The 25,094-nt window shown below is 36.0% G+C and overlaps 1 protein-coding gene across 1 annotated transcript in view; it reads left to right on the top strand.

Annotated features, from left to right (window-relative positions):
• Window positions 1-25,094, top strand: part of LOC111058711 — a 69,654-nt gene that overhangs the window by 29,254 nt on the left and 15,306 nt on the right. The window contains exons 5-9 of the mRNA XM_039426663.1: window positions 12,682-13,024; window positions 13,156-13,365; window positions 14,000-14,218; window positions 16,688-16,847; window positions 23,600-23,848. Of these exons, the coding sequence (XP_039282597.1) occupies window positions 12,682-13,024; window positions 13,156-13,365; window positions 14,000-14,218; window positions 16,688-16,847; window positions 23,600-23,848 (1,181 nt within the window). The remainder of the gene's footprint in view (window positions 1-12,681; window positions 13,025-13,155; window positions 13,366-13,999; window positions 14,219-16,687; window positions 16,848-23,599; window positions 23,849-25,094) is intronic.

Genomic DNA, 25,094 nt, shown 5'->3' with positions numbered 1-25,094 from the left:
TTTGTGCTCTACAATCTGAGATCAGGTAGAGTGCTCTATCTCATATAGATTTCCAGGTACACCTGACAACAATGCTTCTTGTATTGTGAACCTTCAGCTTCAACCATCATCAGTAGTATCAAAAGGGGGACTCTGGGACACAAGTGTCCCAGAGTCCTCCTTCACCTCAAGGTCACCCAAGTTGACCAAACCCAACCTCAAGGTCACCCAAGTCAAAAAAAAAAAAAATAAAAAAAATTGAAAAAAAAAATATATATAAAAAAAAAATAAAAAAAAAAAAAATAATGAAAAAAAAAATAAAAAAAATATATATATAAAATGAGTATAATTAATGTAAAATAATCAGGAATAAATCACTGGGGATCTTTAACTGGGGGCTATAAAAGGAGTTAATCTGCAAGGAGTGGGACATTGTGTCTTGTGCAGTCATGCTGTCAGTACGTGTGTGTATGTGATTTTTGTATGTTCAATAAAAGTGGCAATGAATTTCTGATTTTTATTCCTCAAATCCTCTCCACCCACATTTAGTAATGTAGGAAAAAGTGATCATTCTATAGAATATACAAGGAGCTTGAATATCCAAACAGTAATGAGATATCCTCTGGGTAGCATATTGTATGCTTTCAAGAGTCTCAGACATGAATTCTAGAGTGTGATCAAATCATTGTATCACAAGGGATATATTTTCCCAGTTATATTTCCCAGAACAGCATCCAATAGTATTCAGTCACTGTTCAGTCACTGTTCAGTCACTGTTTAGTCACTGTTCACTTACAGCTCACTAGAAGCTGCAATGAGCTTGGATATAGTTGTTAAAGTATACATAATAAACAACAAGTAAATAGATATCAACTGCGGTGTAGTGGTTAGCACTTCTGCTTTCTATTCTAGAGGACTCAGGTTTGAATTATTCATAAGGTCCCGGGTTCGAATCTTCATTGTATATATGGGGATGTAAGATGTTTGGTTAAGGAATGTAGGTAGGTAGAGTGTAGGTGTAATTGTTTGTAAACCTTTACACCATGATGGATATCTTTTGTTGAAATATGACTCAACAGGAAAGTTTTCATGTTTCAACTGGTCTGTATGACATCATATAATAGCCAAGTGATAAGGAAGTCTGGAGCAAGCACAAATGTAAGACTCATGATCTGGACATGATTCTGTGTGACAGACTCTGGACTCTGAACTTTGGACTCGGGATTCTCTAAACTGTAAACTCTGAACTCTTAACTCTGAACACTCTGAACTCTGAACTCGGGGCTCTGAACTCGGGGCTCTGAACTCTGGACTTCTGGACTGTGGACTCTAGACTTCTGGACTCTGGACCCTGGACTCTGGACTCAGAACTACTCTGGACCCTGGACTCTGGACTCAGAACTACTCTGGACCCTGGACTCTGAACTCTTGACTTCTGGACTCTGGACTCTAAACTCTGAACTCAAATGTCCTGCATCGTTGAAAAAGTCTGTCAACGAGATAATACCATGATTATGTAGTTCCTCCCCCTCAAGCTCAATCACTGCATCCCGCAGACATAGCTCACTGTTTGAAAACACGTTGCAGTAGATGGAATACCTCTCAGTGCTGACAAGCCATCTTATACCAAACAGAGAAAAGTGGTGGTGGTGGGGATAACTTTTCCTGTTTCAACAGGTCTATGACGATGTCACCCCATCATGACTCACTTCTCAATTCTTTGTTATCATTAGTAGGAAGAAGTATCATATTCTATATAATTCAAGTCTTTTAACATAAATCCTCTATGGTGTAGTGGTTAGCATGTCAACTTCCCAAGTTGGAGGTTCCAGGTTTGAATCCAAGGTGGTAAAGGTAAGTATTAAAGGTTAGTATCAACAGAACCAGAGGATATATTTTTTTGTATGTAGTGGGTAGAGAAAAGAAAACCATATTTTTATTCTTCCCATATACATTTATTTTTATTTTCCATTATAAAACAGAATATATATATTAGTCATTGAAAATCCTCTTCTATATTCTGTGGTCTCCTGATAGACCTCTGCTGGCTGACCTTTCCTCTTGTTCTGAAATGCTGCATACTCCATCAGTTTGTACAGTATCCCGAAAAGCAGCACTGTAGATAGATATTAGTAGAGCAGGGTCTCCTGAACAGCCCTCTGTAACTCTGAATCTCTTCACACGTCCATCATCTCTGCAGTATGAGAATCCTGCAAAGGTCACCTTCCTGTTGTTGCTGATAAGAGTTAGACTCTTGTCACTGCATTCAAATTCACACCAATACTTTCGGGATGAACAATCATCAAAGATTAATTCAATCTTGACATCCTCATTTCGCCATTTATAGACTTTATCCAAATTTACAACAGCTACTTCACTATACTTGAGACTGTAGATAGTATCCAAAAGTACTTGTTGGCTATCACCAAACAGAACATAACCTCTAAAGCAGTGGTTGCCAAACAGTCAATCGCGAGCTACCGGTAGCTTGTGGGGTAGTTTTTGGTAGCTCACAGAAATGCTTGGGTTGAGAAACATGGCAACAAAATTTTGCATTTCTCACAGCTATAACTGAGAAGTTGAATGATTCAAATTTGCAGCTTCAAGGTAAAGATAAGGACATCAGTGAAATGATTTGAACTGTAAAATCGTTTTCCAAGTAGCTTGAGATATGGGAAAAGAATGTCGTCCAGTTTGAATATAAACACTTTTCCAGTCTGAAGAAAATCAATGACGAGAAAAATTCTCTACAGCACCTCAGCAATAACCAAGAATACGTTACAATTCAGACTTGAGACAACAGTTTGATCAACGATTTCAAGATTTCAAAAGCATATCAAATATGGTAGAATTCAGCAAGACTGCACAATGTCCCACTCCTTGCAGATCAACTCCTTTTATAGCCCCCAGTTGAAGAAAAAAAATCCCCAATGATTTTTTTTTCATTTATTCCCAATTATTTTACATTTATTCTCGATTTTATGTTTTTTTTTTTTTTATAATTTTTTTTCATTTTTTTAATTTTTTTTTAATTTTTTTTTAATTTTTTTTAAATTTTTCTTTTTAATTTTTATTTTATTTATTTTTTTATTTAAAAAAAAATTTTTTTTGACTTGGGTGACCTTGAGGTTAGGTTTGGTCAACTTGGGTGACCTTGAGGTTAGGTTTGGTCCACTTGGGTGACCTTGAGGTGAAGGGGGACTCTGGGACACTTGTGTCCCAGAGTCACCCTTTTCATACTACTATCATCACCAACTACATAGTCTTCACATTGATATTTCGCACAATGACATAGGTTAATAAGATTATGTTCTATGAGAATCACCAGTTAGATACACTTCATTTCAGTGTAAACGGAGGGGGTTGTTTCTTCTCTTCTATAATATTTGCTAAAGCTTACTGCTATCAATTCATCTACCGGTATTTGAATCCTCGATTGGCTGGTAGCTTTTAGTGGATTCGTTCATTCAAATGCACAGATTATCATCATTATCTAATTGTCACCTATTTTAGCAACTAGCAACTACGAGCCAGGAACTTCAATGAAAAATACTTATAAAATTCAACTTCTGGTTTATTGAACTCTAAATAGGTAGAATGAATTAATAAAAGTCAGGTAACATGTCAAATTTCCAAACAGAATAAAGTTATTCAGCAATCGATTCAGGTCAAGAAGACATACTCCATTTTTAATCTATACATTTTGGGAACCTGCTAACTTGCTGCAACTAAATTCGGGCCTCGGTCATTCTATGAACTAAATTTTGAGCTTGATAAGAAAAACAACAAATTTTCGGCACTCACCATTTTAACAATATTCAAACTTGGACTCTTCAGAAACACTCACATACGCTTTAATAAAACTCACTATACTTGAACTCACATGCACAAATAATTTCCTGATTCTACTCCTACTAACTATAAAATTTGGTTCCCTATTCAACTAGATAAAAATAACTTATAACTGAAAACTTAACAATTTGTCCCTCTGAATGGGAAATGGGCCCATTCAGAGGACCAAGGCTCGCACACCATTACATGTTTTCCCAGTTGCGTCTCAATTCGAACTGTGGCCCTTTCACTGAAAATTATTCCCCCTCCACGAGGGTTGAGCATAACTTCCAGTGGAAAAACCAAAGCTGCAAAAAGGTCAATGGTCGAACAATTCCCAAATACAGTAGCTTTTTCGACAAGATATTGAAACTGTACTTGAAAAATGCACGAAAATTGCTTTAATTTCGACAACTAAGCAACAAGTTAACAAATTCAATAAACATGGTCAAATATTCTCACACTAAAATCTGAAAGTACAAATAAGACACACAAAAAAACAACTACAATTCTATCCTCTCAATATCACACTATTACACATCAGTATTTCCTAGTGGAGAGGCGCGCTTATGGACACCTGAAGGATCAAAATTTCAAACACTTATAACTTCAGACACAATGCTCAGATTTCATCGTACTACACTCCATTCTTCTCGGCTCGTCAAGGCGGTCCAAAATCATGCATCATGAGTCAAATTCGGTCGAAAAGTGGAAAATTTATTGTTCAGTGTACTAAAGCCCATATTCCAATACACAAAAAATGGCCAATGTCTATATTCAAAGCTATGTATCTCGGTAACCCCTTATTATAAAAATCATTACTTGATCTTGAAATGTACAACATAATTTCCTCTTCCACCTGCTGTGAACGATTTATGAAAGAAAAATTTCGTAGAGTGAGATTTGATTGTTGAAAAAAATCCGGAAATTGTAGATATTTTTATCATACCAACGGTTTTGGCAGTACTATGATAGAGAAAATTTATTCAAGATGTATTTTAGACAACTGAGCTAGTAGACAATGAATTTATCTACAATTTGAAATAAATCGCGAGCTTGATGTATCAGACTCGTTTTAGAAATTCTTGATCAACAGTAAAATCATGGAGAGAATGTAAAAACTGAAATCGCCTGTTCTGAACAAAGCTCAGGCTAGAGCTACCAGAGGACTGTAATTTACTATTCAAATGATCAAATATAAACAAGGGGTAAAATTTAATCTTCAATTTGAGCCAGGTTATTTGTACAGTTAAACTCTGCATTAATGAACAATAAAAAAGAGCAAAAACTCACCAGATTTAATCCAATTTTGTCTACTTGCCCTTCGAAGCCTTTATTAGGTGTTTTTGTCAGATTCAGGGTGGGATGAAATCTGGGAAAAAGACAGGTTTGCTTCCGGGCAGCCTTTTCACATTCAACTTGCAGGCTCTGTACTGTGTTTTGAACAAAGCTCAAACTGATTTTTTATAAATTCAAATCCGATTCAAATTAATTCAATTTAACACTATTTATGCTGTTATACTTATAATTCACACACACTACACTCAAACAATTATCTACAAGAAATTTCTGATCGAAATTACATGACAAAAATACAAACTCGGTCTTCACAACAACGGGGACGAGACAAGACAAAAACGACTGGACTAGGATGACTCACAAAAAACATCCAGAATGCCAAGCAAGCAGGACGGTTTGCGCATGCGCAAACACAAGCCTGCTATTCGTAGAACCAGTCTGGCATTTTGGCGCTACAGTTCGAATTCTCTGGCCAAACCATACCCCCGCCTCTGAAAAACTATTTTTCAGCCAAGTTACAAGAACTGAAAAAAAACACTGAAAGGAAAAAATCCAGTCATGCCAAAAAGAACAAAAACACCAACACCAAAAAACAACACAAAGAAAAAATGCAACAAGCACAACAACTATTGAGTTGGGAGTGGATACAATTTTGTTACTAGGTCAAATACGGAAACAACGATTACACTTAAAGACACAAATACAAATAATAGAGCGAGCAGACAGTATCCAGAATTTCTGTCTGATCAAGGACAACAATAATGAAGGTCCAGCATGACAGTTCTTCTTGTAATGATAATCAATCAACATCGATACAAAAGCGTCGGATTTTGGTAAGATCATCTTATGACAAGTCTCAAATTCAAGTCCAGCATGAGACAAACGACCACCGACGCAAATCACACCTTTATCAATGAATGGAGACAGGCGACGTAGGCGCATAGAACAATCTTCTCCCTTCTCCAATTGCACAAATTCAGATGAAAAATGTATCTTCTGTACCACTTTACATAGATACCTCTCAGCAACATCGAAATCTGATTCTCCTGATTGGGGTAAGATTCGTAAAAGTTTGAGACCATAATCCGAACAACGACCAATCAATGAATATACTGCATTGCTGTTACAATCAGGAGATTTTGTGACTGTCAACACTGACGGTTTTTTCGCCTCTGGTGGATCCATGATCTCTTCCATTTGAGTTCGGACGGGCCAATCGCATTCGTCCTCTGCTATCCATGATGGACCTGAGAGCTACAATGGAAAGTTCACAAGCTCAACTGGTGATAAACCTCTAGACAAACAGTCAGCGGGATTTTCAATTCCAGCAACATGCATCCACTCCTGTATACAAGAATCCTGTATTTTTGTGACGTGATTACCAACAAAAGTTTGCCATTTTGCGGATGGAGCATTAATCCAACACAAGGTGACTGTCAAATCAGAGAGTGTGACAATACGAGACACATGACAACGTTCACTAATAATAGTGACTACTGAATTCATGAGTTCTGCCAACAAGAGTGCCGCACACAACTCCAAACGAGGTATTGAAACAACTTTAGATGGTGCTACCTTGGACTTTGAACACAATAATACAACTCTTGGCTCCTCGCTCTCCTTCTGCGACTTCACATAGATAACTGCACCATAACCAGACAATGATGTGTCACAAAAACCAATCAAACTGATGTGAGAATCCTGAAACAAACCAACGTGACGTGGAACAGCAAATTTCAACAATAGAGGCAACTCTTTTTGACAATTCTCCCAAAGAGTGCAGATAGACTCAGGCGGCTTCTCGTCCCAATCCACTCCTAATTTCCACAGTTTCTGGACAAGACATTTTAGAAATAATGTAAACGGTGACAAGAGACCAAGTGGATCATAGATACGAGCCATCACTGACAGAATAGAACGCTTAGTAGCGACGACCTCACCACTCTTGACTGAAAACTGAAACAGATCAGTACTAGGTTGCCAATTCAATCCCAAGATAGCCAAGGAGTTGTCTGCTTCGAAATCCTTGTACGAAAACGATTTCTCTTCCTCCGAGAATTTCTCCAACATTGATGGTGAATTTGAAGTCCACTTTGTGAGCGAGAAACCTCCTCCCTCAAACAGCTGCTTGGACTGACGATACAGCTCCGCGGCCTCTGACTCTGTGGCGACAGATGTGACTAAGTCGTCCATGAACATGTCTCTTGGTATTCTCGCCTTGGCTGCCGGAAAACGATTTCCATCCTCCTCTACAAGCTGGTGGATGGTGCGAAGCGCCAAATATGGAGAGCTTGAAACACCAAAAACAACACAATTGAGCTGATAAATTTCGATCGGATCCTCCGGCGAAAATCTCCACAATACACGCTGATAACGACGGCAGGAATCCTCCACTAATATCTGTCGATACATTTGTTTAATGTCGGCAGTTAGTGCGATTGGGAACAAACGAAAATTAACTAACAAAACAAAAATGTCAGTCTGCAATTTGGGACCAGCATGAAGAATCTGGTTCAATGACAAACCCGATGATGTTCTGGAACCAGCATCAAATACAATTCGGATGAGTGTGGTAGTGCTGCTTGCTTTCACGATGGTGTGATGCGGTATGTAGTAACCACCTAGGTCTGTCTGATCTGGTCTGATCACAAAGGACATGTGACCCTGACGTAGGTAATCGATCAATATTTCATGATATGAAATACGAGTATTGCTGTCAAGCTCTAATCGTCTCTCCAAAGTCAGCAGTCTGCGTTCGGTGACAGCATACGAATCTCCCAAGCTGCTGGGCGGCTCCGCAAATGACAAGGCAACAACAAAACGACCAGAATTCACACGATGTACAGACTTCCGAAAATTTACCTCACACTCCAACTCTTCCGGTTTCAGTTGACAGCTTGGTGCAGGGCACGATTCCAACTCCCAAAAACGTTCCACAAAACTATCCAACGATGGACTACTAACGAATGGACTACAGATGGCTGTAAAACAATTCGACACATTGTTGTTGAAGTGAGAATCGGCGCTCTCCCCATCAGAATGTGACCAAAGACACTATTAACAGTCATCAATTCGTGCGATTCACCTATACTAGGACTCCCACGTAGCAAGTGAGGAACTAACTCCGCACCAATGATGCCATCTATTCTACTAGGAAGGTAGAATTTGTCGTCAGCCAGTGTGAGATTTTCAAGATGATGAAGTTTGGATCTGTCGATTTCACAAGAAGGCAACTTGTCGATGATTTTATCTACCACTGTGGCATCCATCGAAAACTTGACGGTAGGATCCAACTTCGACTGAATCGACACACAAGTACGACCTCGAACTTCACTAGTACCACCACCGAATCCACGAACAACGGTTTTCATGGGCTGGAATGGTAGTCTCAAACGCCGACACAATTTGGCTGTAACAAAATGACACTGACTCCCGGTGTCAATCAAGAAACGAACATCACAAAGCTGATCATTACAATCTCGAACATGTGCAGTGACGGTCGACAACACAACGGTCGAATTTTCTACATCGTTGGATGTAGAACAACAACTAATAGGTGATGTGCCACCTGCCTTGGAGTTCGACGAGGACGCAACACCTTCATTGGAACTTGATCTGGAAAAGTGCAATAAAGAATGATGAGATTCTCGACATTGAGCACACTGAGTTTTACTACGACAATCTCTACTCAAATGATCCACATCAAGACAACGAAAACAACAAAACTTTCCTTTAATCAAACAATAACGATCCCAAGGAGTCATTTTCAAGAAACTTGCACAATCTACTAACCGATGACCCGGTTTTGAGCACTTCAGACAATTGGGATTTTTACTAGATGCATCGTTAGATGAATCATTAGATTGAACCACAAACACCTTTGATTTATTATCCTTTTTGTGCCTCATATTAAACGATTCAGTCTGTTTCTCATCAGAAGGAAGAGTCTTAATTTGCTTTTCAATGAATTTGACATAATCGGTATAAGTTGGCATAGCCTTGTCACGGACGGCTGATTCAAAATTTCTACTAGAACTTGGATCCAGCAATCTCAAGCCATGATAGAGGAATATCGAGTCTGACAAATCAGTGAGTCGCAATCTCTTCACTGCATTGATTGAACTGCAAAACCCATCCAAAATCGCAATACAACCTGCCTTTGATTCTGATTTTATTGGAAAAAATTCAAAAATTTGTTTGAAATAGGCATCGACTTGCGCCCGTGGATCGTTATAGCGGGTCAATAATGCCTGCCAAATTATTTGATAATTGTTAGCCAATGGTGGCAAATGACGACAAATATTTGCTGCTTGTCCAGTAAGTCTACTTACAAGATATTGGACCTTCTGCTGATCGTTCAAACTCTTGTTGTCATGTACCAATGCCTTAAATAGTTCATAAAACACCGACCATTGAGTCTGGTTCCCATCAAATTTCGGAAGGTCGATTTTAGGCAGTACCGACTCGGACACGACCGGCTGTGAACTAGCTGCTGTAGCTGTCGAAGATTGAGCAATAGCATCAGTCGCCTCTTTCTGTTTGAGAGTGTTAGCCGCTACTTCAATGTACTGAAACAGATCTAGGTGTGAGTCGTTGAATGCTACAACATGATCTTTATTCAACTCAAGTTCCAACTCATTAACCACTAATTCTGTCTTTTCATAATCCGAAATGGTCTGAGCTGAGACACCCGAGGATACAAGACTAAAAATTGCTCAGCAACCTTTGGATCAGAGACATTTTTAGACAGGTCATAAATTCTTTGCAATCTGGCATACAATTGTTCCAGTTTAGCGCGATGCACCCTGATTTGTTTCTGTAATTTTTCCTCCATCTTGAACTCATACACAAAACAATTCAGCCCCGACAATACAAAACAACAGACAATAAAACAAGAATGAGTTCAAAACTAAATGGAAGGAAGAATCACGACTAGTAAGTTATCAAAGTTAAACTTTGATTATCAATTCACAAGATAAGTTACTGCTGAAGACAAAACTATATGATTAGATAATGTTCTTCCAACAACTCACAAACAAACGATAACTTGTTGAATTGAACAAACAAATTCATGCTGGTGATTAACCTTCACTAACATGTATAACAAAATGGACAATACAAAATCCAACAAACAAACAAATTCCCGAAAAAGAGCACAATGAGCCTAGTTTCAGGAAAATTACAATTTTAACTGAAATAAATTTAATTTCAGACAAATACAAATTGACAAGAAACCTTGCTCTAGAACAAGGCTACAACAAACTCAAGTTGAGCATAGATCAGACCATTCTCAACATGCCAACATTGGACAAATACGAAACTGCTTAAATCCAATGTGTGTGAATTAATCAATAAATTACAAATTTAAATTCATCCGGCTCGGAGGACCAGAAATGTTCTGAACAAAGCTCAGGCTAGAGCTACCAGAGGACTGTAATTTACTATTCAAATGATCAAATATAAACAAGGGGTAAAATTTAATCTTCAATTTGAGCCAGGTTATTTGTACAGTTAAACTCTGCATTAATGAACAATAAAAAAGAGCAAAAACTCACCAGATTCAATCCAATTTTGTCTACTTGCCCTTCGAAGCCTTTATTAGGTGTTTTGGTCAGATTCAGGGTGGGATGAAATCTGGGAAAAGACAGGTTTGCTTCCGGGCAGCCTTTTCACATTCAACTTGCAGGCTCTGTACTGTGTTTTGAACAAAGCTCAAACTGATTTTTTATAAATTCAAATCCGATTCAAATTAATTCAATTTAACACTATTTACGCTGTTATACTCATAATTCACACACACTACACTCAAACAATTATCTACAAGAAATTTCCGATCGAAATTACATGACAAAAATACAAACTCGGTCTTCACAACAACGGGGACGTGACAAGACAAAAACGACTGAACTAGGACGACTCACAAAAAACATCCAGAATGCCAAGCAAGCAGGACGGTTTGCACGTGTGCAAACACAAGCCTGCTATTCGCAGAACCAGTCTGGCATTTTGGCGCTACAGTTCGAATTCTCTGGCCAAACCATCGCCATTTTTGAAATCTTCTGTAACTTTCGAATGGTATTGGAATTGAAAGTATTATTTATTGGAGTGGGTAGAGGAGGACAATTTTCACATCCTCACTAGATTTAGAAATTTTATCAGAAGTATTTCAAAATACATGCAGCTTTGAATATAGAAATTGGCCATTTTTTGTGTATTGGAATATGGGCTTAAGTACACTAAACAATAAATTTTTCACTTTTCGACCAAATTTGACGCATGATTTTGGTACGCCTTGACGAGCCGAGAAGAATGAAGTGTAGTACGATGAAATCTGAGCATTGTGTCAGAAGTTATAAGTGTTTGAAATGTTGATCCTTCAGGTGTCCTTAAGCGTGCCTCTCCACTAGGAAATACTGAAATGAAGTGCATCTAACGGGTGATTCTCATAGAACTTAATAATCTTATAAACTTATGTCATTGTGCGAAATATCAATGTGAAGACTATGTAGTTGGTGATGATTGTTGAAGCTGAAAATTAGGTGTTTTTCACAATACAAGGAGCATTGTTGTCAGGTGTACCTGAAAAATTATATTTCATATTAACCCTACATTTCCTTCAAACCTTTCCACTCTGAAACTTTTCTAGCACTACTAGAATATCGGGGATGATATTCTACGTACAATTCTATGGTTAAATTAGAACTTTGAGGAAGTTGCAATTTTACACAAATTGGGAATGCTATTATTTTTTTCAAATGGAAGGCCAAGTCTCAACTCATTTTTATACAAACTATATAGACTACCGGTAGTTCATTTAAATAATGTCAGTGAATTGTTTACTAATACAGTACTACTACTCATTGACTCTTCGGTCCTTGAAGAGCCTTGGCCTCATCCACAAGCCTTTTCCATGCATCTCTGTTCTGTGCTCGCAGTCTCCACCTTCTTACGCCCAAGGATTGGCGATCTGCCTCTGCGTCCTCCAATCATCTGTTGCATGGTCGGCCTTGCTTTCTCTGTCCCCTGGTTGCTGACATTATGTGATAACGGGTTTCTGGCATCAGTTACTCATGGCCCAACCAACCAATTCTAGCCCTTCTAATTTCTGTAACAATGTTCGGTTGCATATACAGATTATAGAGTTTTTCCTTAGTCGTCACCTATCAGCCTCTAGCACTGGCCCATAAATTCTTCTTAGGATCTTCCTCTCCCTTAGATTCAACAGCATCTTAACACAACTTGTCAACACCCATATGTTCCACAAGCATACATCACCACTGGTCGCAGCAGTGTCCTATAAATGTTAATTTTACTGCTCCAGATTGATAGCCTCGATTTAAGAATTTTCTGTAGACTGAAGTACAGTATGTCCTATTTCCAGCAGTGAAAAGTTTATAGAGATTGATAATAGCGTAGTTCAACCGAACTAGTTCTTAGTAATTTAAATAAAGGTGCTTGTGGCAATCAGACGTTTTCCATTCAATTTGTAGTAGACATTTTAGTGCTCTAAAATTAAAAGGTTGATTTAATTTTAATTTGTATATCAAGTTATCAATTTCAAAAACTTCACAGGTATTTGAGGTGGCTGGATCTATCCTACAATAAGATCAAGATCTTGGAAAATATTGGTTATTTACCTCTCATTTACTTGAATTTGGAGAGCAACGAAATTTCAGAATGGAAGGAGACTATAAAAGATTATTCGAAGGACAGAAATTCAGAGAGCGCTGAAATATCATATTGGGAGGAAGGTGAAAGTAAGAGGACAAATAAGGAAGAACATACAGAGGATAATGTGTTTGAGTGTGATGAAAGCGAAGCAACTGCCATATATAAAGAGGGAATTGTCTTAAATTCGGACATCAGAGTGATTAATTTGAACAATAATCTTCTCCAATCAATGAAGCCATTCGAGGTAGGGTATAAAAAGATTAGATATGTAATAGGGTTTTAAATTGGTAACTGCTAATATCACAGAAATCACTTGTATTAATTTCCTTGTTCATGATTAGTTTCTAAATTGTTTCATAATAGTATCGTTTTCAGGATCTTGTACTTCTTGAAGAATTGAATTTGGGAAACAATGAAATAAGTGAATTTGTTGAATTAGATTACCTGAAGAATAAGAAGTCGCTAAAGCATTTGACATTGAAAGGCAATCAGGTTTCTAACATAAACTCATACAGAATACTTCTATTACACTATGTACCAACTATTGACTCTATTGATGGAATAAGAGTAGCAATGGAAGAAAGAGTGAGTAGTTATACAAGCTGTAATATTTATCAACTTGGACAAGTTTTCATTTCACATGTGGTTATGAGATACTGTAAAATGTATTACAAATACCTATAGATAGATACAGAATTTTGACGACATATCATTTTTGAGTAGGTATCACATATCAAATTCGCACAACTGATTACGATTGTACACATTGCAAAATGTTCAAGGTCCAGTTTAGCCCAGTCAATAGAGACTTGATACGCAACAAATTGCGGGAAAGCTAAAGTTTTGTAGGGTGTTAGTATATTTATGCTGTATAGTACATAGCCTGGAACTGGAGATTCCCCATCTTTACACTGCTTGCTCCCCCCTCCACCGGGTCCACTTAAATCAAGATATCGAGCTGACTTTCATTCTACCCTTTCAAGGATGAATGAATCTACAATTGTTGTCATACTGTATAACAACAAATTAAATAATAACTATTGAATAATAACATGACAATCATGTTAGAAATTGATCAACTTTTGTGTGATTATATTATTTATAGATTCCCAACATTTCAACATTTTCTTCATTTGTGATCACAAAGCTGTCACCTCTCATTAGCCTACGGTGAGCCATGGATATTAGTAAAATTTGCTGTTTGCTATATTTTTTCCAGGAAATTGTTTATAAGTTGAAAAACAATGATTCTGCAGAAAATAAATATGAGCTTTTAGCAAGAAAGCTTTTCTATGAACAACTGGCAAACGTAGAATGTACCATACCTGGAATAGTGCCTATGAAGGATACATGTCTTCCTCTGATAGTCATGGTTGGACCCTATGGAAGTTGTCGAAGAGAGCTAATTGAAAAACTGATAAGCAATCACGATCAAAAAGTGAGTCTTCTCTGAAAAATCTAAATAGACCTTCTTTTAGACTCTTCTAAATAGATCTTTTTCATTTTTCTAATAGACCTATCATGAAGTGTAATAATTATTGTTCTTTTAGTGATAAGGTTCATAATAATATTGGAAAATGAGGAGCTTCTAATAGCTCTTTCACCTTTATCACCATCCCAATTAAATGGCAATCGTTGGGTAATTTCAGAAGCCCTGGAGTTGATCAGGTGCGACCTGAAAACTCTGACACCTGACCTGATCCAGCTAGGTCACATTAATAATCAATCCTATTATTAACTTAAATGATTTTGTAGTGAGAGAATGTATTTCGACGTTTTTAGTTAAGTTCTACAGTAACTTATAATTGAAATTTTTGACACAGGATGGGTAACTGGGCTGCTGCAAATACAAAATAGATCTATCTATACAAAGTACCTATCAAAATCAAAATAGGTGATTTCAGAACCTGACTAGATTTCCAAAGATATTCAATCATTTTTCATCCAATAGTAATGAATAGCGTGGTGTGATAAAGAAATTAAGATAAATTATTTACTTTCAATATTTATATTTATTAAAGAATAAAGACAAAAACATCCACAATAACAATATTTCTCTGAAAATAATACATTTTTTGGTTATTTTGATCTTTCAATGAACATATTGCTTGTAACTAAAATGTGTAAAACTGTCGTTTCTGTTTATAAATTATAAATCACAGCAGTTGAACTACCAGTAAATATTATGGTACTTTTTCGGAAGTAACTAATGGAATGAAGCTATAAGCTAATAGAAATGAATATTTCTAAGTGTCATTTTCTAAAACTAGCCCCAAAAAAATTGAATATATACCATACACATTGAATATATACCGTACCATATGGTACGACAATACCATATATTACATACAAAACAAAATATAACCAACAACGAAAATAAAATAAATTGCATATAATTATAGACGAATGAATACCAATGAACTACCAAATAATACATTAATTATACATCAATTACCGTTTGAATTAATACGATGAAAACAGGGTAATTCATGAAGATACATTTTTATAAATATCATCAACAAATTAGAAAGTTGTTAGATAAGATGAAAAATTGATACCTTCATTCTCCTAGTGTCAATACAGTTATAATTAAACAATCGACAACACAGTACAGTTGAAGTAAACTCATTAATAAACTAGCTCTAGAGCGCCGATAGACGCTCAACAAATCACCAGTTCCCACTCATAACATCAGGCCACACAACTGTAATGAACAAGCCATAGACACTGCGGCCTTATGTTTTATGTAGGTACAACAGAGGGGTCCAAAAATGTTCAGGCCTACATTCTTTGACAGTTGGGTGCGCAATGACAGGCCGTTTCAGACCGCCACATATAGCCGTCACTCCAGGCAGCGTATCAGCACTCAGCTCAATGACACTCGACCAAAGATCAAACTATGATAGAATAAATGATAATGATGGAATATCATAAACAAATATAATGAAAAAATAATATTTTGTTTGAACTGTAATTAGCTTGCTCATTAATTGCTGGGATAAGTGGGATGATCTCCCAATGACGTTACTTGAGCTACCTAAATTCTGAAGCGGCCTAAATTGGAGTTCTGGAACGAGCTTACAGTTTCCATTAGGGCTACTCATTCCACACTATTTTTTTAAAAAACTTTCAACTACAATAACAAGTTCATAGCTGAACATTATATTGCTCTGTTCACATTCACTGTCAATTAGTATATACATTTTATTGACCCCTCTGTATATTGTACAATTATTATATTAAAGTGTCTATTTTGTACCAAAGAATCTGGAATGAAATTCTAATTCAACAACAAATATTTGAATCCTGGAGTCATGGATTATCAGTAATGAGCTAACAATGTAACGCTCCTGAATATAACTTCTATTAATACACCAACAGAAATAGAACAAATGCAAATCAGTTATGATTATGAATTATGTCAACTCATAAAGTATATAATTCATAAAAACAATGATCCAGATCGACATTCAATTCGGGAAAAATAGTAGAGATTTGTTTTTTATTTGTAAGATGATTTCAAAGTTGTGAAAGTTAAGTAATAGAATCTGATTTTATCGATCAGTTCATGCGTGATATTCACTTTAAGTGATAAAGAAGATAAAAATATACTTCATAATTTAAAAAAAAAGATAAAAATCAAAGACTTTTAATACGTTTACCAAAGATATCTGTTATGGAAATGCTATTCGCGTACATTATCAGGAAATCAGTATTATCAAAATAATAACTCCTCATATCTTTCAATTATTACACTGAATAGCTTCATATTGAAACCTTGAGGCAATCAGTTGATTTTGTAATTTGAGGAGTTGAATAGTTTTAGATTTGAATTGAATTTTCTTGTCGACTTTATTTATAAAAAATAAAACTCTTGAAACTAATAAAAATATATTTCACTTTCAAGTTATACTATGCAAAAAATCATATCTGTATACCGGAGGAAATGATCAACCTTGAAGTATTTCAACATGATAAACTCATTCCAAGAAGCCAATTCAATAGCATGATACTCAGTGGACAATTTTTGGCAACTTCAAGTTTTCTTGGCGTTGAATTTGGCCTGAGTAAGCAAATATGTATTGATAAACATAGGCCTACTACCAGTGTTCTACACGAAACTTGACACATGTTTGCTTGACGAATAATGGTCTGGACACACCAAACCGCACCGAGCCCGCGCCGACTTGCGGCCGAGTGTCGGACCCGGACGTACTAAGGCGAGTGAGAAAACAAAGGCTTTCAAACGTGTAGGCACACACATACTACCACGCCGTGCCCGCGCCGTCACCGACTATAGTCTGTGTATAATAATGTGTTTATACTTGGCCCTCCATCCGAAGAAATTACAGGGTTGCCAAATCGTGTAAAATTGCAACTTTCTCAAATTTCCAATTTAACGTCAGAATTGGATGTAGAATATCATCTCCGATATCCTAGCAGTGCTAAAAAAGTTTCAGGGTTGAAGGATTAAAAGGAAATTTAACTTTTATGATGAAATTGTAACATGGTGAGATTTGTTTTTCTTAATATCACTTCTCTCAGAATCAAGGGGCATCATAATGCGTAATAGTTTTATATCAAATTAACGAGGAGAATGTCTCCTTTCTATTGGTGTCGGGATCATTTTTATCCAACCTATAGGTTTCTTTTAAATTAATGATTATGTTCGTCAATGTCAATACAAAAGCAGAAAACATTTTCGAGCAGAAAACATGAAATTTTCGACATGCTAGAAACTTTTTTGTTTCAAAAGAAAGTGAGAAAGTTTCACAGAAATAATTGAAATTATTCTTCCAATTGTCAAACGTACTCGGTAGAACATATTTTGGCCTCTCAGGAATTTCAAAGTCAAGGATAGCGGCTGAATGGTGAGCCACCATATGCTATCAATAGCTGGGATCAACAAAAACAAAATACAGAACGATTGAAAAATTCAGCAACTACAAACCACATGATTATATGACAACTTCGCCTGGAATAATCCAAGCAGTGTTTTATTACAGCCTTTCTATAGAGGCAATCACCTGGAATAATTCAAGCAGTGTTTCATTACAGGCTTTCTATAGAGGCAATCACCTGGAATAATCCAAACAGTGTTTCATTACAGGCTTTCTATAGAGGCAATCACCTGGAATAATCCAAACAGTGTTTCATTACAGGCTTTCTATAGAGGCAATCACCTGGAATAATCCAAGCAGTGTTTCATTACAGCCTTTCTATAGACGCAATCACCTGGAATAATCCAAGCAGTGTTTCATTACAGCCTTTCTATAGAGGCAATCACCTGGAATAATCCAGGCAGTGTTTCATTACAGGCTTTCTATGGAGGCAATCAGCTGCTTGCGTTTGGAATAATTCAGTCAATAATATTTTGTAAATTGCCAGCGTCTATAGCATACAGTTTGGTACAAAATGCATATAGCTGCTCTCCATGCAGCCGCTCTCCTAACTTTAAAAATCTGGTGTGGCGCACTCACACATCTTTCCTTGCCATTATGAAAATTGATCAACTGACGCTAGTGTTCACGCGCAACTCAATTCTATCATTCAAAGATCTGAGGCAGCTGGTGACAGGACAATAATGCTGGAGACACACGAGGCCTGCTATCTCTTCATAGTGAATGATTTAATAGAATCAACATTTGCAAACAGTTTGCAATTGAATAATCACATTTTCTCGAATTTCAATTTCAGGTGAAAATGTTACTGAACATTATTTGTAGAGATTTTCATGCTCAATCTTTTCCACTTAAATTTTTTTTGTTTAAATTTGTATTTAAAGCCTGATAATTGGAAATCTGAAATCCAACTTTGCCTAGATGAGGCGGAGCTCCTGACATTTCTACAGATATGGGACTGTTGATAGAGGCAGTTGATAGAGCTTATCAATGGCTATTTTATGTATAAATTTGATCAAAATCGTTGGAGCCATTTGTGAGAAAATCGCAAAAAACTCTGTTTTTGACAACATTTTTGCCATTTTAGCCGCCATCTTGAATTGCATTTGATCGAAATTGTTCGTGTCGGATCCTTATATTTAAAGGACCTTAAGTTCCAAATTTCAAGTCATTCCGTTGATTGGGATATTAGATATCGTGTACACAGACACACATACACTCATATACACACAGAGAAATTTGCAATTTTACACGAATTGGCAACCTTGTAATTTCTTCGGATGGAGGGCCAAGTCTCAACTTATTTTACACAGACTATAAATCAGTTTACTTTTTGACAGTGATGGTGCGGCGTAGTTTAACATAGAGAGTGAAAAACTTTTGAAGAGATACGGAATTTTCCATTTTTGTACGATCAAAGTGATGGGAAATATGGTAGGACGAAATAATAAGTTAAACCAAAAGTGAAAGTAGAGCCAAATAAGTTAATCCAAAGGTATAATAAGAGAGAGTAGGGTTGTGTTTGTTCGTGTGTTCATTTGTTCGTTTGTTCGCATCAAACATGTCAACTTGTGGATTGCATACCGAAAACGGGAATGATTTAGATCTCCAAATTTTGAACATAGATTCTAAAAATATCAAAATCGTGCACCTCGAAGCCCAAATTTCAATTTTCTTTCTAGATTTTTCAGAATTAATGTTTAAATTTGATTCATGGAACATCATTCATGAAGGTTAGGTACGGTACTGTATATGTAGCCTACTGAAATCCGTGTATCAGAAACGAAAATTTGTTGAACCCAATTGAAGAGCTATATTATTCAGCTCTTTGAACAAACATTTTAAATAATATGTGTCGGATTATTTTGAACAAAGTGCTATAAATAATCATTTACTAGCTTTTTTGGGGCGAATTCAATAGCAGTCCAACATTTAACAGCATTTTATTTGAATATTGCCGGCATGTTCTGCAATTTATTTGTATCACTTAATAAATAGATGCAAAAATTAATGGATATCGTTATGATTATCAGACAGAAACGAATTGAATCTTTTTTAAATGAAATATGCCACATTTATTTTCATTCTAGGTAGTAAGGATAATGTGATATAACATTAGTTACTCGTTTAGCCCACGTCTCGATCATACCAGGTCCTGTGTCTCGATTAGACCAGGTATCGTTTAGATGACCTGGTATTATCGAACTACTGGGTTAATCGAGACAGAATGCTTCGATTAACCCAGTGGTTCGATTATATCAGGTCTGGTCAAATCGGGAAAGTCCGACCTGGGGTAATTGAACACCTGGACTAATCTAGCACCTGGGATAATCGAACACCTGGGCTAATCGAAATACACCCCTTTCAATCAATTGTTATTGCAGCTTTAGTTTTGAGTGTGAAATTCTTAATACAGCAACAAGTGTATTCCACCTTCAGCACAGGGCTTGAGGATGAGGATTTCCAATATGTTCAGCTCCTAACCTCCTAACTAGTCCTAATGAAGCTGTAGAGTCAAAAAATGTGTTCCAGAAATTTTGTCCAATTCACATTGTCGAATGATCAATAAGTGTTGCTGTATTAAGAATTTCACATACAACACTAAAGCTGCTATAACAATTGATTGAAATCATAAAATGATGGAATAATGCATCAAATTGAAGAGAATTAAATCCTCTACAAACCAACGTTTAGTACTTATTTTTGAGATGCATTGATGTTGAGTAATAGACCCTGAAAATGCAAAAATTTGGAAAAACTGTATTTTCAAAGATTTTTCACTTTTATAAGTGGATATCTAGAAGACTAAATGAGATATCACAAAACTCTACAAGACAAAACTTAAAGGAAATTTATTTGGCTTCATTTTTGTTTAGTTCATCTTGACACTGAAATGCATTTTTCCACAATACATGCAAATAAGCCAGAAATAGAAAAATGAAACTTTTTAACCACCCTCATCCCTTAAGCACAAGGGATAGGGGTAAGGACTTTTGATATGTTCACCTTCTAACTAGACAAAACTAAGTTTTGAAGTAAAACATTGTGTTTCAAAGTTTCCCTCCAAATTTCCCTGTCAATTGATCTATTGTTGTTAAACTGAAGATTTTACACTGAACACTATAACGGCTGCAATAGCCGAATATATCATAGGGAGATGCGTGAAATAATGGAATAATACAAGATATTGAAGAGAATATGATGCTTTATGAGCTCATGATCAGAATGGAATTTTTTTAATCAATGGATAAAAAGTTATAAGGCCAAAAAGATGAAAAAATCGAAGCCGAAAGGGGTTTTCTTAAAAATGTGACACCTTCGAGAGCTCATACCTAGAAAACTGAAACAGATGATGGAGAAATGTTACAGATGAAACTTGTAGGCTAATTTGTGAGCTTCAATTCTGTATTTGACGAGAATTTCCGAATGACGCATGTTGTTCGAGATATGTGAAAAAACCAAAATACGGTACTTTCAAACCACCCCCACCCACTTAGAACAGGGGGTAGGAGTGAGGACTTTTGATATGTTTACCCCCTTACTATACTTAAAAGAGCTGCGGGGTCAAAAATTGTGTTCCAAACTTTTCCCTCTATAATCTTTCGTTGACTGGACTATAACAATAGTTTAACACATTCTGAAATCAGACCTCAGCACTACAGAAATGAGACACTGCTACCGCTCGGCTGTCGCACGGATGTGTGTTCTACCACCATCACCATGTCGCGGGCTTAGCTCAGCCGTACGTCGGCGCGGGCTCGGTGCGGTTATCTGTGTCCCAGCCTCAAGTGTTTCTAATTTTCAGAAATTAAAATTCAGTAGTTATCAAGCCTTTAATGAATGATAGAATTATAAACATAACTGTAAATTATTGAGGTTATTCTATTATAGTGTATTTGTGGGTCATTGAATATACCATACTCATCTCTTCTCAAGCATGAGTTTTTTAAACTGGTTAGTTTAAGAGCTGGAGATTTTAGAATTTGGATTTAAGGAAATAACTGAATCAAGCAGTTGCCAGCATACATTACACTTAGGATACCTACATATGTAAGCATTATAAACATTATAAAATATGTTTATTGAACAGTTTCAATTTGAGAAATTTACTAGAGTTTATCAGAGATTGACAATGGTGTAATAACCGAAACCGGTCTTTCTAATTATCAATAAATCAGTGGTTTTTGACAATTTCTTAGTCTTTTTAATTCAAACTGATACGGGTTGAGTTATTAATGTGCGGGTTTTGCCATCCATTTTCTCTTGAACTCTGTATCGAAATCATGTATCACAGGACCACCTTCTCCATTGAAAAAATCTGGTGTGGTACACTCACACAACTTTCCTTGCTCATTGAACTGTAAGCCTCATTCTTGAACGAGAATAATTTAGGGAAATAACATAATGACGATTGGCGGCAACATATTTGAAACTACGATCAGACTATATATGTATATATAGAGAGTAATTTTTTCAGAGTAATTTTTCCTTCGTGTAAAATGTGAAATTCGATGTTTTTTAAAAAGCCGTCAAAACAGCTGTTCTACAGATGAAATATCTCAACTATGTGTTCTTTTTATAAACTGCTCTACCTACCTACCTCATGGACGAGAAGGAGTTTACAAAGTCCATTTCTCAAGGATGGGGTGAACCCCATTAGTTTCCCAGGAAAAAGACTCATGCTAGTTGATAGAGCTGATAAATAAGTATAGAGGGTATGAATTTGAAATAAATCGGTCAAGTCATTTTTGAGAAAATTGTGAAAAACATGGTTTTTAGTAACTATCCGCCATTTTTCTCAAGAATATTACGGAGCTCCTGCAATTTTCTCAGAAATGAGACTCATGTCAGTTGATAGGGCTTATAAATAGCTATCCATGGTATAAATTTGAAGAGAATCGTTAGAGCCGTTTTCGAGAAAACTGTGAAAAACACGGTTTTTTAGTAATTATCCGCCATTTTTCTCAAGAATATTATAGATCTCCTGCAATTTTCCCAGAAATGAGACTCATGTCAGTTGAAAGGGGTTATAAATTTAATAGCTATCCATGGTATACATTTGAAGAAAATCGTTAGAGCCGTTTTCGAGAAAACCGTGAATAACATGGTTTTTTAGTGATTATCCGCCATTTTCCTCAATATTACGGAGCTCCTGCAATTTTCCCAGAAATGAGACTCATGTCAGTTGATAGAGCCATGGTATATGATGGTACATGATGGTCCATGGTATAAATTTGAAGAAAATCGTTGAAGCCGTTTTTGAGAAAATCGTGAAAAACATGATTTTTTAGTAATTATCCGCCATTTTTTCCGCCATCTTGAATTGAATTTTATTGAATTTCTTATTGTCGGGTCTTCATGGCATAAGGACCTTAAGTTTAAAATGTCAAGTCAATCGGTTGATTAGGAATGGAGTTATCGTGTTCACAGACATACACACATACACACACTCACACTCATACACACACACACTCATACACACATACACACATACACACACACACAGACCAACACCCAAAAATCACGTTTTTGGACTCAGGGGACCTTGAAAGTATAGAAAACTTGAAATTGGGGTACCTTAATTTTTTTGGAAAGCAATACTTTCCTTACCTATGCTAGTAGGGCAAGGAAAGTAAAAATTATTTTGGATCCAAATGAGGGACAAAGATGTTGAAGCAACAGAGAAGTGTTTGGAGAGCAATTTTTCATTTCAAATAGGATCCTCAATGTAACCTACTGTCAAATTATTCTTGTAAAATAAATATTTTGCTGTTTCCATTTTCACCAACACTGTATAATTTATTTAAAGTTGCAGATTTCAAAGATTACAATACAACGACAGTTCTTGAGCGAGTTGTCCAACCCAGGAGGTCACTAGTTAGGCTATCTTACTCTCATTTGCCATAATTTTCTCACAGGTAAAATTGAATACAACAACGGAGTAGAATCAGGTAGAATGGTAATCACAATATGTGATTTGACAATGGCATTCTGTCTGCAAGCACTAGGTATCGATATCCATACGATACTTTGCAAAACCATCAATGTGGATCTTGCAAACCTTCGTATTGAGGCTCAATGCAAAAATTTGAAGCAAGAAAAAGGAATTACCCAAACAAGTATTCTTTCATTGAGCTACAATCTCTTGATGCAGCGTTGGCCTAGTGGTAATTACAGCTAGTTGTACTTTAATCTAATTTTCTAAAGCTTATAATAGTGGTTTAAGTCACAAGGACGGGAAGGGCCATGGCTTACTTTAGATAAAGGCTGGAACGCACAACTTGGCAACGTCGCAGTCAAGCTCAGCTTCAGGCCGAGCAAATTGAATTCACTCGGGTAGACTCTCGATTAACTAGGTACTGTACCAGCTTTATGACCTTTATCAAATGTCAATACTAAGAAATTCAATACAATGATAGTAAAAAAATATATAGCCTAATATTAACTGATAGACTAATTTTAACTTTAGTTCGAGGAGTTTCAAGTATAATGCCTAGCTTGGCAATATATTTGACTGTACTTACTTTCTGTGTCTGTATTTCCTATGAGCAATTTTAATGATCGAATGTATTTCATTGATAGATGAAAGTATTGAATAGTACCTTCTAAATGTAAAATAAAAATATGAAAGTCGAATATTGTCTTCTTTTTAAGAAACTTCTGAATTTAATGCATTCGCTTTTTGTGCATATATAACTAACTATAAACCGTAATGATAATCGACAGTTCAATCTATCAAAGGAAATATATTCTACTACCATTTAGTTTTTGTTTGTAATTATATCCATCAATTTATATTTAACACATCATCAAGTAACTTACCCTTTATTATTCTTTTCTCTTTCAAAACAAGACTTGTTTCAACTCATCTTTTTTTATTTAGGAAAAATGGCTTTAGATGAGTTGGAACTAGTAGTCGTGTTTTGGAAGAAAAAAATAAAAAGAGTACGGTACTTGAAGATTAATATCATGTTTTAATAATTTCAAAGTTGCCTTATGAAGAGAAGTGATAATTCATATTAAAATGATGAATTAATAGGTTATTGGAAGAATAAATTGCTGGAATAATGATAATTCATTCAACTTTGTTCATCAACTTAATTATATCTAGGAAAAATAGTATACAACAAATTTCACAGAAGAATTGATATCCAATAGCAATAGTTTAATCTATCTTGACATAATTATCTTTGTGGGTTTATAGTCACATTATTGACATAAATCAAATACTTACTATCCCTACTAACAAATTAATACAAAATGATTTCACAATATACAATGATACAAATGATTCTACAAAATACAATTTTTCTAATGGTGAAATGAATCTATGCATATCAAATGAAGCATGGTCGGCCTGAACCACACGTTGCCATATTGAACATGTTCCGGCCTTCTGTCTATAGTGGGCTG

This window comes from Nilaparvata lugens, chromosome 1, assembly GCF_014356525.2.
Source record: "Nilaparvata lugens isolate BPH chromosome 1, ASM1435652v1, whole genome shotgun sequence".
Taxonomy (NCBI): domain Eukaryota; kingdom Metazoa; phylum Arthropoda; class Insecta; order Hemiptera; family Delphacidae; genus Nilaparvata; species Nilaparvata lugens.
The sequence above is the reverse complement of the archived record's forward strand: the minus strand, read 5'-3'. Positions and strand labels throughout refer to the sequence as shown.